This window comes from Chlamydotis macqueenii, chromosome 2 (assembly GCF_036417535.1).
Source record: "Chlamydotis macqueenii isolate bChlMac1 chromosome 2, bChlMac1.mat, whole genome shotgun sequence".
In the NCBI taxonomy this organism is placed as follows: domain Eukaryota; kingdom Metazoa; phylum Chordata; class Aves; order Otidiformes; family Otididae; genus Chlamydotis; species Chlamydotis macqueenii.
The window spans coordinates 31,534,243-31,552,109 of record NC_141557.1 but is presented as its reverse complement, the minus strand read 5'-3'; the positions used below and the strand labels follow the sequence as shown (position 1 = coordinate 31,552,109).

Here is a 17,867-nt window from a genome sequence, read left to right as displayed (position 1 = left end):
TTTTTTTGGTCACTCTTACTACTTCTATTCCAGCAAGCTGATTTCAGTGGGAATTTGGTTCCTCTGTGTGTGTGTGTGTGTGTTTACATACATACATATATATATATATATATATATATATATATATATATCCATTCCCCCCCCCCCCCCGCTCAAAACTGCCTGATTGCCCTGTGAGCCCAGACCTTGGTGAGTGGTAGGATTTCTCAGCCTCCCCTTTATGGGAGAGATGCAGATTCTCAGTACACTTCCTGGAACCTCTCTGCTCATATCTTAATTTTATTTAGAGTAAAACCTCTCTTGGATAGCTAGTCTGAATGATTTAATCACTTACAACAGCTACTAGGAGGGCTTACATTGTGCATATATCCCAGGTGAGCATTTCCACAGAGTTCTCCGCGTTTCTGAGTCACAGATCAGCCAGTTTGTAAAACTGTGCAGAACTGTCCACAGAATTTTTGGCCTGGTCAGCAAGCTTGTCTTTGGCCAATTACCTCATCTGCAAACAGAAAGCCTCTTCAGAATGAAAACTAGGAGATAAGAGGGGAGCAGTTATGGGAGAGCTTCTATTGGAGAAGTGGATGCATCATCTATGAAAAACATCCAGCACTGTTCCAGCTAGCTGATGGTACCCAGATACATGCAAAACATATGCCTGAGGGATCACAGTCAGCTTTAAAAGTCTTTGCTTCAAAAATATCTCTTCAGAAATGTTCTTCCTCCCTCGCCAGGCCAGAGACCTGGAGGAAGAAGAATTAGCATAGAAAACTGAGCTGAGTGCCAGCAGTTCCAGCAGAGCTCAAGTACTGTGCTCACTGTATCTGGCTTTCGTGTCTGCCTAAGGCAGCCTGGACCGATCGCTGTAACACCCTGTACTGGCAAACAGCCTGCGCCGTGACACTGTAAAAGCTTTCTGGTTGGCTTTTTTATCCCCTATCACTGAGAGCGGAACAGGCAAGATGCCACTGGGAGCAGCAAATGGATGATTCCCAAGGTCTTTTTCACACAGAACACTTACAAGGAGGATGCAACCTAGCTGCATGTGTTGGATAAGTGATCACAATGGTTTTGTATTGAAGGCTGAGCACCAGAGGCCAGAACTGATGTGCTACTATGCGGTCACATCTGGACAAAAACACTGCATTTTCTTTAGTGAAATGAGATTGGCAGGGTTTTTTTCACATAAAATTGTAAGTTGCTTCTTCATTCCAGACGCTTTTGTGATACAATTATCTTTTTAAATTTTAAAAAGTTTTATCAGTACAATGTTAACCATTTATGAGCACAAAAGGACTATGACCTAGTGACAGACCAGAAAGGTAAGATGTTTCTAAATTCAGTTTTGCCCTCCTAATTTCCAGGTCTGTAAGATGGTAGGTAATTCAAACTTTTTACCTGTTAACATGCTAAACAAATACATATGTTGATCATGTCAGAATGCAAAAGGGATGTAATTCTTGACAATATTTTCCTCCTAAGTGTTCCTCAAGAATGTGAGGATGACCCAATGGGGCAGTGATTCATACATCTGATGTAGGCGTCAATCTGTTCTGGCCTACCAGCTGCTGTTCTAAAAGGTTATGAGATTGCTTATGCAGATGGTCTGGATAGCCTATAGCTAAAATGGCACTAGATGCCTGTGTTTAGGTCCCTGAATACCTTCCAGTGTGTCATTCATTGGTGTGAGTAGGAGATTGAATTTACAAGTTCAGAATTTCAAGATTTATTTATGTAACTACTAGCTATGTACACCCTGAGTAATTCAATGGCTGATGTTGATCTTATACCTTAGTCATGCTCTTGATATTCTGTAAAATACAGAAGAAAGCTACATCTAGCATTATATCTGGTAACAGATCCTTTCCCTTTGCAACAGTGAAGTATTTCAAATAGCCACTCTTTGTTCCTCAGAGTTAAGAGTAAAATGGATGATGACATTATCGCTGAGCGAGAAGGAAAAGATGCATACCAGTAACACCGTGTCAGTATATTTCTAATACAGCAAATTTCTCATTGAAGGGCAGGGATTACATTCTTTGAAACTACACAGATGCTGAGGAAAAAAAAAATAGAAAGAAGGAAAACCAAGAAAAGCTGATTTATCCACCTGTAGAAAGATAATCTTCCAAAAGGTGTTTAGAAAATAAAGTACAAAATTATTTCTATTGCCTCAACCACTTCAAATATGAAAAATATCTGTTATAATGGGCAGAGAAAATGCAGGACTGAAATGTGGAAAGAACCCTGGTTTTGTCCTAATATGATATTTTCTATCTTCTCTGCTTTTGTGCCAAAAATGTTGTAGTGTAGACCAGAAATCTGAGGTTAAAAAACCCCACAACAGCCAGAGTTTTCCAAGCTTGATCCATATTCATTTATAAAATGGGCATAAGAGCTTTTTTGTGTTTTATATGAAAGACAATCACCTTCAGCTTCAGAGGCAGTAACCATTACTGCCAGAATGGGAGCAAAATTAGGAGACCCAGAGGTGAAATTCAGAGCCAGAGACTGCCAGAACTGTTTTAGGTGCATGCGGAGAGCACAGTTATTTTCACAAATATGGCATTTTTCTACATGGATAGGCAGAAGTGATCTCTTTCCTGAGGCATATAGTTTCTAAGTATGGTAGGCCACTTCTAAACTCACCTGTCAGCTTTAAACAAGCTAATTTTCTTACTTTGCAAACTGAACCAAATCGACTGTGACTGGGCCTCCAGGTGAGGAAGAACAGTCAGGGTACAGACACAAGCAGGAATGGAGGGGAAGACAGAAAGTCAGTGGGTAAATCCAACTGTGTGTTTGCTTGTTTGTTCTTCCTGTAGGCCAAAAGGATTCCACAAAATGTGGAGAAATATTTAGAAGCAGCAAATATAGGATTTACATTCAATTTTTGTAAAGAATCTCAGATAACTTACGCTGTAGTTTGTCAAGTTCCATGAGATAAAACAATGTCATGAGCAAAAGAAGATGCGTGTTCAGCTGCTAGGAGAGCATCTTGATGATAGCTTAGAATACTTACTGCAGGCTGAGATATGACACAAAAAAGCTGTCAGCTATGGAGTAAACACCTTCCCTTTCCAATTTTTCTGGATGGATTTCAAAAGGTTTGGGTGAGTCATTTCCAAAAGTTTCATATGATTTTCAAAAATACAATAAACCAAAAAGAAAAAGCAATTCGGTAGGCAGCTAGCAGCCTTTTAAAAACACACGGGCAAGCATCTGCTCTTGGGCTGTGCACGCATGTTTTTCACATAGAATGAAAGGCCCCAGCCATGGACTAAGCAGAATCATGAATAAAAGATGGAAGAAATCCATTAAGTCACATAGATTGTTCCCAGAGTACAAGCTAGCTCAGTCTAGGTCTGAGTGCCCTACACAATGGCACCTCTAACCAATCCCCAAGGGACCATCACTGGATCTCCCATTACTCCACCAACCTTCCTTAACATTTTGGTCTATCTTTCTTTCACAATTTTATCCAACATCTCTCCACTGCATCATTTTCTGTCAGAACAGTTCTCCCTTTCCTTTTTGTCTTTATTGTTTGGGAAATGCAGATTTTCACCTTTTTCAAAGTAAGAAGAAAAAGAATTCTTAGTGATGGAGAAAGAGACACTGGATAGGCCATTTGACATGAGTTTGCAACATAATGTTCAGCAAAACCAAACCAATAAAAATCTGGCATACATAAGGAATTTCCTCATATAAAGGAGGAAGCAGGAGGTTTTCCCATGTATGTACGTCTCTGAGTACATACTGTTCAACTACAAAGTGACTAAGGGTAATAGTCAAGAAATATTTTGTTGCATAGCTGTCTGAGATGCAGTATCTTGAGATAACTACATAAAGAGACTAGTAGGAAGAAATGAAGAGCAGGAAAAGATAGGATGAATGAAGGGAAATCTTTCTCCCAGGGAGAGCTCGTGCAGGCTGACTGCACTTTTGAGCGAATAGGATTTACCACAGTTGCCCTAGTCAGACAGATGAAGCTTTTAAACAACAATGAGGAATCCTGTTCTGTCGATGAGAGGAGACAGGTGATGTAAGAGGTCTTTGCATCATTCTGTGATTCACTAGTAATATTTCTGTTTACTGATGCAGTTGATTAAAATCAGGTGATGCACTTTTACTAAAGGCTTTGCTGTGAAATAGCAGTTTGGATGGTTTCTGACTGATAAACAGAGATTAAACAGCGTGATCACAAGCTATAGCAAGCCATAGGTTCATAGCTCATTTATGCAGCTCCCCAGGAAACGCTCCACCAGAAAGATGACAAGACTTTACATGAGCAGGGTAATGAGCACAATATAGCTGCAATTCACAGAACTTGGCTATTTTTAGTTTCTAATGTACCTAAAAAGCTGGCTTTGAGACATCAAGAATCAGAAACATCAGAACAGGATGCAATTTATCCTGCAAGGCCAAAAATGTTAACCTAAAGATCTCTTTAATATAGATTAATGACACTATACCGACATTCATCTAATATGAATGATTTTATTTAGGCAGACTAACAAAAAAAATCTTAAAAGCCACAGAGCCTGCACTGTGGTTACAAATGAGCATGATCCCAGAGGCAGATAAGTAGCTGATTTGCTCCCAAACATGCAGGATCTCAAAATACATTCACGGTGGGTGAGACTTTTTTAATCTCCAGCCAAGAGTTACTATTTTTCCTCCTTCTGCTACTAGGCAAAATGTGCCTGGACATTTTACTGTGTATCATAAACTAAAGAACACCAAAGGGACCTTTCCTTTTTATTATAGCAGTCTACACCAAAACCACAGTCTGATTTTATATTGTAAATAGAACAACATATCTGGTTTCTAATTCCAGCAAGCTGAGCAGCTAGTTGCTAATGTGGCTCAGAAAAAGCATTTCATGCATGATTTAAGAAGCGGAGTGTAGGTAATTGTATCTGAAATTATGCTACTAAAAATACATTATGGTAAATGAAAGGTCAAGTATTGGCTTGTAAGGGATGGAAGGAGGTCTTTCATGATATTTTTACTGTTTCTCAAATTTTGCGTTACAACTAGGAAGTTATAAAAGGCTTCAAAGAGGTAATGGGTGGAAGAAGTATGTAGAAGTTCTATTCCTCTACCACGGGGAGTGAGGAGGGAACATGAGTGGGCTGTAATACCTGGCTGGGGATGTTTATCTTAGCCAGGGAATTGCTACCTTCCTCTCACTGCTGGCAGTGGCTTGGTTCCTCCCAGGCAGAAGAATTGACTCAGGGTTGCAGGAAGACTGACAGGTCAAAAACTTGAGAAAGACTGCTTTGAGGGAAGACATGACTCAGAAAAGACTGGCAAGGAGAGCACTGAACTGTTGCCTTGAGTCTGGTACTGGGGTGAGGTCTCTGTTTCCAGTACACAGGGTCCAGAGAAGGAATGGTGATGACAAGCGACAGACCCAAGATAGGTATCCTGCTTGACAACTCTGCTGTAAAACTGATGGCCAAGGTCTAAAAAAATAATCAATCTCTCCATTAAAGGTTACTGAAGGACTATTACGCAAAGAATCCACATATGCTGCAAAGTAGGAAAAGCTGTTTAAGTTAACACACATAAATATGCATGTTAGACGTCCGTGTTATTTTGAGTGTTACCTGTGCTGAATCGCTGTAACAGGAACCACTCATCAGCGTGCCATGGTAAAGAGAGTGGCTAGCAGAGTGAGGCATGAAGAGCAACGTGAAGTTGCAAAGAACAGTAGCAAAGAAGTGTGGCAAAGCTACGAAAAGCAGATAACACAAGCAACTTAGCAGCTGTTCAAACTGGGTCATGTTACCCAACAAATTTTATCAATTGAGGGCTGCTATTTAAGTGATATTGCAAAGCGGACAAGAGTTGACCCAACAGTTGCCACATCACAGGAAAACAGACTCTAAAATAGTTTGGTATTCGCTTTAGGCATTAGCTGTTATAAATCATCCTGTTTACCCAACTTTTTGGAATTTTCCTCCCCCATCCCTAAATAACAATTGTTAAGTGATGTGTGTTTGCAAGCAGGGAAGTCAGCTCATTTTGAGTATCAAGTAGTTCATATTAGTTACTCCAAGCTCCTGGGTAGGAGCTCCTGGTGTGTTTGTTGTGATGCTCCATGTTTGTAACACAGTCCTTCCTGCTGCCAGTCAAGCCCTGGCAGAAGAGCTGTACTAAAACCACGAGGCTATTGCATAAAGGAGAGTCATGAGTTTCTCCAAAATTGTCTCAGACAAGTCTGGTCTAGGAGCTTACAGCTGGCTCTGGACCCTGTGGTGTGAGTGGCACTTCGCAACACGGCTCTCCCTGCAGTACGGATGAAGGGGTTAAGAGCCTTAGCAGCAATTGTGAGCCATATCTTCCTTTGCACGTCCTGTTAGTGACTTCAGCTGCCACACAGCTTCACGGCAAGAGTCTGGCTACCTTGTCCCCTGAGGAAACAAGCAACTTCTCCAGCCATGAAGTGACCATCCTTGCTGTGCAGACTCACACAGGCTATCTGAACTCCTTGTCTGCCTTTGCCATGTGGGAGCAACCTACCCAAGTGATCTGAACAGACATTCATACTATATTTCAGCCTTTCTGCAGAAGCTACTCAGTTGTCTCTGTTAGGAAGCAGCAGAGACTACAAACAACATTGAGACAACCTAAATTCTAAGCTTAAATTGGTCTTATTCTCTTAGTGTCTATTGGAGCAGATTCTATACAAGGTTTACACGACTCCCCAGAGTAGGCCGGCAAGCGTGTCCATTAATACACAAATAGTCTACTTTCAAAAATAAATAAAAGCACTAAAAAATGTTCCAGTGGTGCATCCACTCAGATCTGTATCTTTTGCCATATGTTTCACTTTTGTACAAATTCTATCATTAGAGAGCAACTGGCATTCTAACTTCAAAGCACTTTGAACTTCCACAAGTTTTGAAGTCATAGCTGAATCAGAAAAATCTGTCTCCCTCCTTGTCTTTAGCAAGAAACATTTAAAATGCTGGTTTTAGATGTCTGCAAAACAAGGAGAGAACAGAACCAACTTGACGAATGTGACTTCACATGGCTATATTTGAGGGGAAAAGCATGGCTTCAGAAGCATGGTAATGAGGTTTATCTACAATCTTTTAACTGATAATTTCCATATTTCTGCTGTTTAACATTAATATTCTTGGTCTGAAGTTCTTGCTACTTTTGTTTTACCTAGCAATATTAAAATTGAAGCATTAAATTAGCAAAACTTTTCTTTGCCTGACGTTTTCCTTTTATTTTATTAAGAACTATTGAGGGACTGAAAATAGGCTTGAGCGATAAACCTAAGTACATAAAAGTTTACATGCTGATTATAGACTAGGTTTGAAGTTTAATACAGATCCTTCTTTACATTGAATGAGGTGTCACAGGCTTTCATTAGCTTTCCAAGGTTTTATTAGATGCCAGTGTAATTAAAACATTCTTTGGCACATAATCATGTGCCTTCATGATCACAGGCAGCTCTGCGTGCATGCATGTGCACGTCACACAGCAATGCTACTAACACCCACCATGGATTCACAAATCCTATACCATTTTATCCAGTAATTTTAAGGACTTCTGCAAGCAACAGACTGTTCTATTTTTAATAATGTTTGTCACTACTGCGAAGCCCTGACCAGCTCTTAGAATTGTATTTGAAGCTCTACTGGTAAAAAAGACATTCTCCTCTTCACTACAGTTCCATTTATAACTTGGAAGAGCAATTTGCAGCTTTTGTAAAAACAGGTCTCAGAAACACCGATGATTATAATGTTGATAAGAACTTGGAAAATATGTGCTTTAAAAACCATATATGGCAGCACAAACAGCTAAAATCAAAGGGAATATACAGCATATTTCAGCTACAGAGATCCTTCATCTACTGCAGATGTAAAATCAAGCATGAAAGTCAGGCTAGGGTCTTTTTGTTGTTGTTTTGGGTCTTTTACATTTAAACCTCCATCCAGAACCAATGACAATTCTCCCCTCAAAAGAATGAAAAAGATTCTGGTGAAGAGTAGTGTGAGTGCCCTAATTGCTGGGTCGCAGACTGCCCTGGGCACCCAGCACCTACTACTGAAGAATCCAGTTGTCCTAAGTGCATGTCCTTGCTCCTAGACTAAAGGATACATCCCTTGCTCTCTCACCATCTCAGTTATTTGTGAACTCTTTGTTCCAAGTGGAACAATTAAAGAGGAGAGTTCATTTCGTTTCATTTTAGGATATCTTTAGAGACCTTGATATTATTCACATCCTAACTCCAAAAAAGGTAGAGGATGGAGCTAACTTATGTGTTTTGCTTGCCCATTAATTCACTTTGACAGAAGACTTTCTGGCTGCTTTTTGTTGAACAAATTTGTTCAGTGTGTTCTGAAACCACTTACTGGTTTGGGTCCCACAGAGGTGCAGGAAACACCTGGTATGCAGCTTCCCAAGGGCTTGGTAGTCAAGTAGCTCAGTGTTGCCAGGATCTGAGTGGTTATGGAAGAATCAAGGCAGTTGGCAGCTAAGTAGAGACTCTGGAGATTTACATTTTGCTCTTTAAAAAAGTATGATGATTCAGAAACTAGGAAATATAAATACTCTCAGAAATCTTTCAAGTACAGTAAGGGTAAGACCATCCTTTCCCTTCCTGCACTTCCCTCTCAAAACTTCACTGATTAGTGTCACAAAGTAAACTCAGTAGTTTCTTCTAATTTAGCTCTTATGTTTATTAGCAAGGAGCCAAGTTCCTTTGGCTCATAGTACCTACCAACAGATGCCTACTATTCCATGTTAAGGGAAGTCTTCATGTCCATAGTCAGTAAAAAGGGAAAAATTTGACAGAAAATTTTTCCTTTGTCATTCTGCAAACACAGGAGGAATTGTGACATTGAATATTATTATACAGTATGAAGGATTCCAACTATTGTCAACATCCCTCAGGCTTCCTCTTCTGTTTGCATACTTTTGTTAATAATTAAACTTCTCACACTTATTTTATGTATTTTAGACATTCAGACAGTTATGATCACACACAACCTTCAAAACAGTGTAAAAAAAAATCCGTTGAAGTTATTAATTTCTGAATATTGCTTATACTTTTATTTGCAGCCAGGCTGGATTAAAGAGAAGATAAGAGCCTGTTGGCTTCAGCATAAAAACCACAGGAACTTTAATGCTGAGGAACCTCTCTCCCTTTCTCAAAGTCTAGCTACTTTGGAAACCAAATTGTATATAGCTTCGTTTAACACTAATAACATTGCCTGCTGGACCTTGACTAGAAAGGTTATAAAAAAAGAAACCTCATTATCCCATAGACGGATCACATCTTTGATTTCACATCTTTGGTTGAATCTTTGAAAATTTTGCACTTAGCTATTGATATCTTACTATTATGGTCCTTCTTTACTTGTCAGGAAGATCAGCTTCAAGAAAGATGAGGATTTATAAAACATAGGTTCACCACAAAAAATCAATGCACCAGAACTTGCTTGAGAGGAAGATTTTTTCTGGAGTTTTTCTGGAGAGTTGGGTCAGATTCCCTGGTAGGCAAAGTGAATATTGCTCACTGGAGGTAACAGAAATGAAAGGGGGGAAAACGAGAACAGCGGCCCATGCTGGAAATCAGATTACACAGAGTCTGTGACAGGTGGAATTTCATTATTAATTTTAGACTTGTATTCTGTATGTCTAAAGCTAGTATTTTGGTCTAGTGTTTTGGTCTAGAAGCATCAGCTTACAGGGAAGGATGCCTATGCAGAGAGGGAAGAAGGCAGGAAGATAACTTGTCAACTTAATCAATGGACAGATTAAAAATATTAAAAGTGGAATCAGGCTTTTATTCTAAATAGCAATAGTAACCTAACCTAATAAGCCAGTTCTCAGGTGAACAAAATAACCAGCTTTCAGTTTAAGTGTGTGAGTGGGAAATGTGGTTCCTCACTAGGGAAACGCTTCTCCAGAAGAGCTATTTGGGAAAGCCTACCTCTGATACAGACCTGAGTAAGATGATAACTTCCACCAACAAACTGTCTGAGCTTATGACACAGTGGTCTACTGCAGGTTAGGTACCACCATGGTTGTTAACTTTCATTTGAATTCCATAAATCATAAAGAAAATTGTTTAGTCCAGAATAAAATATCACCCTCCTTCAAACAAAACTGGACAGTGGGGTCTTACACTTCTGGAAACAGGTTAGTACGTGGCTTGAAGGTATTATTTTAACAAATGCAACAGATTATTAAAAAAAAAAAAATGGCCTGGGTTGCTTATATTATTGCCTGATTATTTCAAGACGTTAATTAAGAGGTTCACAGCCTTGTTGAATTACTCTTGTATCTTAGCTTGTCTTTTTGTGCTATGCAGGAAGAGTAAACAAAAGGACTTACATACAGATTTCACAGCCTAGCACTGATTCTGGGTAAGACATGTCTTAATACATTACAAGATAATAGTGTAGCTGAAACTAACTAAATTCTTGCCCATCATGTCACTAAACAAAAGACCTATTTTAAGTTTAGTAAACTACATAAGGGATTACAGTGAAACATTAGATTTAGCATTACAACTGATTTTAAAACACATAATGCAAAGCAGATATAGCACACAGGAAGCAGTAATATCAGTAATTAAAAATAAACTAAAATAATTGTTTTCTTAACTTAAAAATTACTATATATGAAATAGGAATAAACAGTAAATAGGTTACCAATGGCCAGCTACAAATCAGAAAATAGAAAATGCTTTTTATTTCTAGCAGCATCTATGCAGAAATCTATTTCTGCCTCAGAACTGTTCAACTGTGAATGTACTGTCACTAAGCAATGAATATAGAAGCCTTCCAACTGTTAATTGTGGCTTACTATTTACAAAGTTTATTTATAAATTCATTTTCATGCAAGTATAAAATACTAATTCCATGGACAAATACACATTTGTTCACCACTCTAAATTATATACATTGTATTTGCATCTAATATTCAGAGAAGTGCAAAGCCCACAGTGACGTAAATAACAATAGTTTCGTAAACCACTAGATGACGAGCTCTCAGAAGGTATTAGCAACTGTATGATAACATATCTTTTTGTATACTGCTGAAATCAAACATTTTTGCAGTAAAAGAACATACATTTCAGCTACATTCAAGTGATTATTTTATTACCATATATTATGTCTCACAAACTTTACTGGAGATGAGCAGGAGCGCTACAAAACCATACCTTAACACAGGAGGTGTATCGCATGGTATGTGCAGGCATAGCAAAGGAGAAATAAGAACTGGAAAGAAAAACAAGCTAGGAAAACTTGTACAAAAATGGACAGTAATACTGACTAACACTGGGTTATAACCTTACTTATAATAGACCTGAAGGGCTAATAGAGATCCAATTTAGAAACATCTGTGCACTGTAGGTATGGTTTGGTGCAGATCAAGAGTGCACTAATACAGTCAATGTTGTACGCATAAGATAATGCACAAAATACACTGATATGCATATAAACAACTCATTTGTTTACAGTAAGTAAGGCAGCACAGTTGTAGTACTGCATCCTTGGCACTTAGTGATAGGACAACATATATTTGGTTTAACTAAATTCATAAACAGGATATATACTGGTCTGTAAGATGTAAAACATACATTATCCCTTTGAATCTTCCAGTTTTAACAGCATTTTTCTAATTTTCAAGTTCAAATGCAAACATGATACACTAGATTGATATGGAAGACGTTTCAGATGTTGGCTTGAAACAAGACGTTCAATAAAAAAATGACAGACTCACAAGTTAACTCAAATAATATTAATTAAATCTATTCCTGAAGTCTTGTGCTGAAAACACAATCTGAAACGTTTAAAAATAATTATAAAAAAAAAAAAAAAGCAACCTTGTAACACAACCCACAATGCCTTTATGGGCTTTTCCTGAATACTAATTGCTTCCTTAATGTCCCTTTTATATATGGTAATTTCACATAAAAGAACTGCTGAAGTTACACATCCGAAAAGTTGTAACTGAATTATAAATTTGGCCTAGCATATCACATCACATAGAGTAGAAGAAAACATGCTCTTCTTCAAAGAAAGCATGTTTCAGCTACAAAAGGATTCCTATTTTAAGTGATTGTCCTTTAATATTAAACAATATTAACAACTGTCTGGAGAGAGCCAATTTACTTTTGCCTGTTTTAAATAAACTGGCTAAATTGCCATTTTATATTATATATAACAAATGTAATAAAATTGTTCTTAACATATAATGATGTAACACTTTAAAATTAACCAGTTTAAAGTATTTTACAAAGACATTTTATTATATATGAACTATACAACACACAGGAATATGAAATATTTTAAACATATACATGTTTCTGTATTTTTCACGTAGATTATTATTCTGCACCAAACATTGGTGTCTGCAATTCTAAAAATCCTCTCAGATAAAAACAAAACAAAACCCCAGAATGTTTAGTGGATGTGGAGATTTTTTTTTCCTGAAAACAAAACCTATTTTAAAAGGACAATTTCTCTAATTACTTTTTTCTTTTCCCAATTTCATATCTTGCACAAAGCTTTTCAAATGGATCAACGTACATAAAAAGAATAACCTCTCTGTACTTTCCAGTGCAATTTGCTAGGGAAAAAGTTTAAACCAAAAGAGACCCTTTCCCTACTATGAACATTGAAAACTACAGTTAAAGTAAACACCAATACCAATCGTTATTGAGACTCCTTTCCCCCTTATTTAAAATGCAATCCTTTTCAGTATCCATTTTAATGAAAGTATTTGCATAGAGCAGCCTTGTATTATTTATAAAGAACATTATGAGCATTTTAACACAAGATAAGGCACATGTTTTTCAGCATTAATAATCTAAAACTAATCCTGAGGATCTGCTCCTCCCCCTCAGCAAAATCTACTTTTTTAATATACCCTGTATTACCTGAAGAAAGCAGAAAAGCAGTATAAAATAAACCAAAACTCTTTAGCTGAACTAAATTCAGAATATTAATAAACTCCTGATAATAGTGTAACAAATCCACAGATAAAGAATTAAGTAATTTTCTAAACAAATTATCTTTAGGGGGGAAAAAAAAAGATACAGCCAGTAGCACTGTAGATGTTAGCTAAAATTCACATAATACGGATGACATTTACAGTGAGTTTTGCTAAAATAAGCTTCCATCAGAAACAAGGTAGCTAAACTGTGAGGCACTTAAGGTCGACAAGAAAAGGAGCAATGCAAGGGGTCTGTTTCATAGAAAACCTGAAGTTGCATATCATATCCTTGTATTAAGCCTTCTATTAAAGTGCTAGAAATGGAGATTTAAAACAAAAGGATTTAAATATAAAATAAGTGATTAAAGAGCTTAGTATGCATTAAAATTAAGTGCTTTTGATTCTCATGAATTCAGAGCTTTTTAACAGTTTTTAAAAAATAAAGTCTGGAAATAATCCATGTGTGAAATCACCTTCCTTGTGCCATCAATGCTATTTGTAAAGTGCCCAATTATTTTTCTAAAAAACAAAACCATTTGCCTTATCTTATGTTGTATATAATGACATAGTCTGTAGTACATATGTAATCCATACTGCAATTACACAGTCAGTCTGATGGAAAAACACGCATGCGTACTTGTAGTCAGAAGTTTTAATTTCACCTGTCACTCTGAAAAGCCAGGTCTTGGATTACATATCCACCAGTATATAGTGCAACCAACCTCATATTCTCAAAATGCAATTTAGCTATTCAAGTCCAATGCTCAAAGACAGAGTTATCGAGCTTTTCCTCAGAGCAGCCTGACGCCCAGACAAAATCACAGATGGAGCTCTAGATCTGAATCACATAAATCCACTAGATGCCAAATCTGAGAAGGATCTGGGTTCTGTCGGATGATGAAGAGGCTGAAGATGTGTGGCAGTCTGTGCATTACTGATCACATCTAACTGAGAGGGATATACTTCACTTACATTTCCTCCATTGAAACCATTTTGGAACTGGCAGGAAAAAAAAAAAAATAAATGGTTAGTATGGGAAAGTAATTTATCTCTAAGTTTTTAAAAATTCTCCTAAAGACAAAGATTAGATGAAATAATCTTAAAATACAATGAAGAGCTTTAAAACTTTTTTTTTAAATGATGAAAAATGAGAAGTTAATTTGCATTGAAATAGAGTCTGAATCATGAGTCAAACACCCATGTTGAAGTCAGTGGGAGTCCTACTTCTAGCTAAGTAGAGAAACATCGCTATTATCTAAAGCATAATACAGTTTCCATTTGTAGAAAGTACAGTCTGATTGAACACTCCTAATTTCCACATCCAGCTGTTACACTTTAAAAGCAACCTATTTACATATTTGCATGTCTGGAATGAGATCCAGACTTCACAGCTCTTCCAGGAATGCACATGCAGTCCTATTCCTAAACTGAAGTGCACTGCATTCAATCCACAGGCTGGGCTGTCGTCGGGTGGGCTTTTTTGTCAAACAGTCTTCATATTGACAACGCCAAGTAAGAGCAATGAATAGTTTTCATCAGCCTTGATATAATTGTTCATAGAATTATTTTAATCATCTGATGTAATGCTTCCTGTCATGCTATGGAAAAGTCACTTTATCTTCAAAATACTTCATTCAGTCATGCAAAGAAAATAAAACAAAATATTTTAAACATTTCCATCATCTCTTCAGGAGCAGCTTATACCGTAAGTACTCATTCATTCACGGTTTGTGTTTAAAACATATATTATACATTCATTCACCTATGAAAATACGCTGGTTTTTGGAAACTTCTTTCCTTCTACACAAACACTGAAATTTGACTCACTGTGCACAGTTGTTCTAAGTTTTTAACAAGACTATAGCCATACGAATCGTGTTTTTAATCAAAGTTGCCATACTTTTACAGACAGCTACAATAACAGAAGCTAGGACTATTTCTGACAGAAGCCGATTATTTCTGAATATTCTTCATTAACAAGATGAGCACACTCATTAAAATTTCTAAGAAAGTTCTCAACACAGAATCTAGTAAGTAGCAGGGTTTCTCCTGTTTAATAAGGGAATACCGACCTTAAACAAGCAATCAAATTATCTAAGGCCTTTCTGCCCTTCTCCACCACTGACAGTGTTTTTAGAGTACATTGGCTATGATCCTACCACAATTACAAATTAGGCAGAAGGTCAAGGCAGATGACCGCAACAGATCCTTCTGGTTTTCTAATCCCCTAGTCTTTCACATGGAAATTGATGGGAATTAGAAGGCTGAGGAAAGGATAGCAATCATCTGTCCCCTCTCCAGACTCCAGCCACTGATAGGAATGTCAATGTACTAAATCCAGCCACAAAGACTGCCTTGCTTTGGTTTGGCCATGTGAACGTAGGCTCAGACAGTAGTATCCTATCTGCTTAGTCATATACTTACTGAAGTTACCAATTAGCAATAAAATAAAATCTTAAATTAATTAGCATAAGCAGTGATACATTCTCCCCACTTACAATAAAGAAATGTATATTATATGTCATCATGGCTTTGGCACAGGTGATATCATACAAGATTCCTTCAAGCGCAGTAGCTATGCTTCTAACTTACTAGCTCCCATGGGTTCACATATTTTAAAGTTCTTAACTCCTCCGATACAAGACTAAATACAATCTCTGTAATATAATCGTACATAAATACAGGGTTATCTTTTCCTGGAGCTGTGACATTTCTAGGTAAAAAAATGTTTCTACATTAAAACAAGATAACTCAAGATAACTTTGGTTTACATAGAGCCTTACTTTGCCCTTAATCTATTAAAATGTTAATTGGCAGATGTGACTAGGGGTTAAAACTGAGGACAGTCTGATAAGGAGATGTCAGGTTTTTTTTCACGTGGACAGTGTATAGCACTTTGTGCTGCCAAAGTAAATGCTATTTGGTTTAGGAACAAGAAATGTCTTCCCACCCTCCACTGCACCCAGGTGGCATACGTAAGTCTTGGACCCACAAGGACCTGGAGATAGCAATCAGCTATCTACGATCACTCTTTTACAAAAAGGTTAGGGAGAATAATCCTTCCTTATCTCATCAAGAAGCATGCTCCTCTTTCAGGCTCATTTGGACAAATGTTCAGCAGTTCTCTTCAGTGGTAAAGAGGAGCTAACCCACACAAGGGTATATCAGTTCTGCACCGGGCTCTGCTTATGCAATGCTCTCCAGATCCACACAGCATGGGTGTAACATAGCAAGAGGAGCTGAATTTGCCTCTGAACAACTTAAGGAAGGACAATTTTTCACAAAGTGGCCTTTGTTCCTCTTTCACAACAAACAAGCTAAACACAACATTATTGCAGCACAGCATTCTAGTAAAGACGAAGTAATGGATGCATTCATTTATTGCTTTCAGAGATGCCGTCTCAGTCATTAGTCATTGAACTTTTTACAGACACATAAGAAGTAAAAGTAAGCAAGAAAATCACAAAAAGGAGGCATGACAAAAAATGGGTAAGGTAGCGCAACAACAAAATAATCTACAAAATAAATGTATTTGACATGAAACGTTAAATAGAAAGAAATGGAATTGCTTTTGTACTGGCTTTCAGAAGTCATGCACCACACCAGTACGTTTTTTGTGAAAAGAACAATTCTGTACTGTCATAGGGATGAACTTGGATGACCCTGGACCTCCTTTGCAATGCTATTATCAAGCACTACCAGGACTAATAATACCGACCACAGCTAGCCAACATCAGCCAAGCACCGTGCAAGCTTGCACACTGCAGTTTGACAAAGTCACTTCATGTGATTTCAGCCCTTAGGCACTCAGGCAGAAATTATTCACGTTGCTGAACTGTCCTGTATTTTAGCTAAATTTCTGTAATTCTGCTATTATCTTTTTTCCACTAGTGAAAAAGTTTTGAAAAGGATATGTTTTGTACTTAAGCATACTGAAAAACTGGGTAAGTTCTACTCACATTCCTCACCTCTGTCTTGTGTATGCTAAATGTCAATTAATACTTTAATTCTGTAAATGCTTATGCATGTGCATAAGCATTTGTTGGATCAGTACTGTAGAACAGTAACTCATTAAGGTAAAAAAAAAAGAATTGTGGCTCTATACTTGAGCAGCATTAACAGAAATAAGTGGTACAATGGTACTTCAACAACAGAATAAGGAACTCCCTTAGTAATTTAATTTTTTTTATCTCTAAGTTAATTTTACCTATGAAGAACTGTGCTTAAAACTGTAGTCTGTGCTACAGGCAGGCTCCTCTCTTCTATAGCTTTTATAGCACAAGGTGAAAAAGGTCCAACTTAGCTACTGTGAATAAAACTTTTTCATGCTGTTTTGTCTTCAGCAGACAATTTAGACAGCAGCTTGAGGAACAAGCTGACTTTCACTTATGGCAATATATAAAAATATTTTTGCAGTATCATTAGTTGTAGAAATGCAACAGTTCATAATATTTTATGCTTTTTATGTGATATTATAATCTGATACTTTTTGCAATCCTACAATCATCGAAGAGTCTGAGTAGCTAGAGAACACTAATATTTTAAAAACAAGATATTTTTCTAGATCCTACAACATATTTCATGAAAATTAATGTGCCAGACAATATTACTGACAACATTCCACTCCTCTAAAAAAGGTATATAGTCAAATTCTAAGCTTTTGAACAATCTGCTTTTCCTTTGCTCCTACTGGGAAAATTACTGGTAGGTACAACAGACTAGTTCTCTCACTCTTGCTTTAATACTGTAAAGAGAGCTACCAGGATGTGAATATATTTACACAAAAACCTGACCAAATGCAACTCTTTTCCATCTAATGAAGAAATAAAGCAAGGACATTAACACACTGCTCACCTATCAGTTTCAAACTCAGTGATTCAATTATGACAAACTCT

At 37.3% G+C, this 17,867-nt stretch overlaps 1 protein-coding gene across 1 annotated transcript in view; it reads right to left on the bottom strand.

Moving 5' to 3' along the window:
- Window positions 1–10,825: 10,825 nt before the first annotated feature.
- AHR (aryl hydrocarbon receptor) overlaps window positions 10,826–17,867 on the bottom strand; it is a 66,945-nt gene continuing 59,903 nt past the window's right edge. The window contains exon 11 of the mRNA XM_086742448.1: window positions 10,826–13,971. Within this exon, the coding sequence (XP_086598574.1) occupies window positions 13,816–13,971 (156 nt within the window). The 3' untranslated portion in view covers window positions 10,826–13,815. The remainder of the gene's footprint in view (window positions 13,972–17,867) is intronic.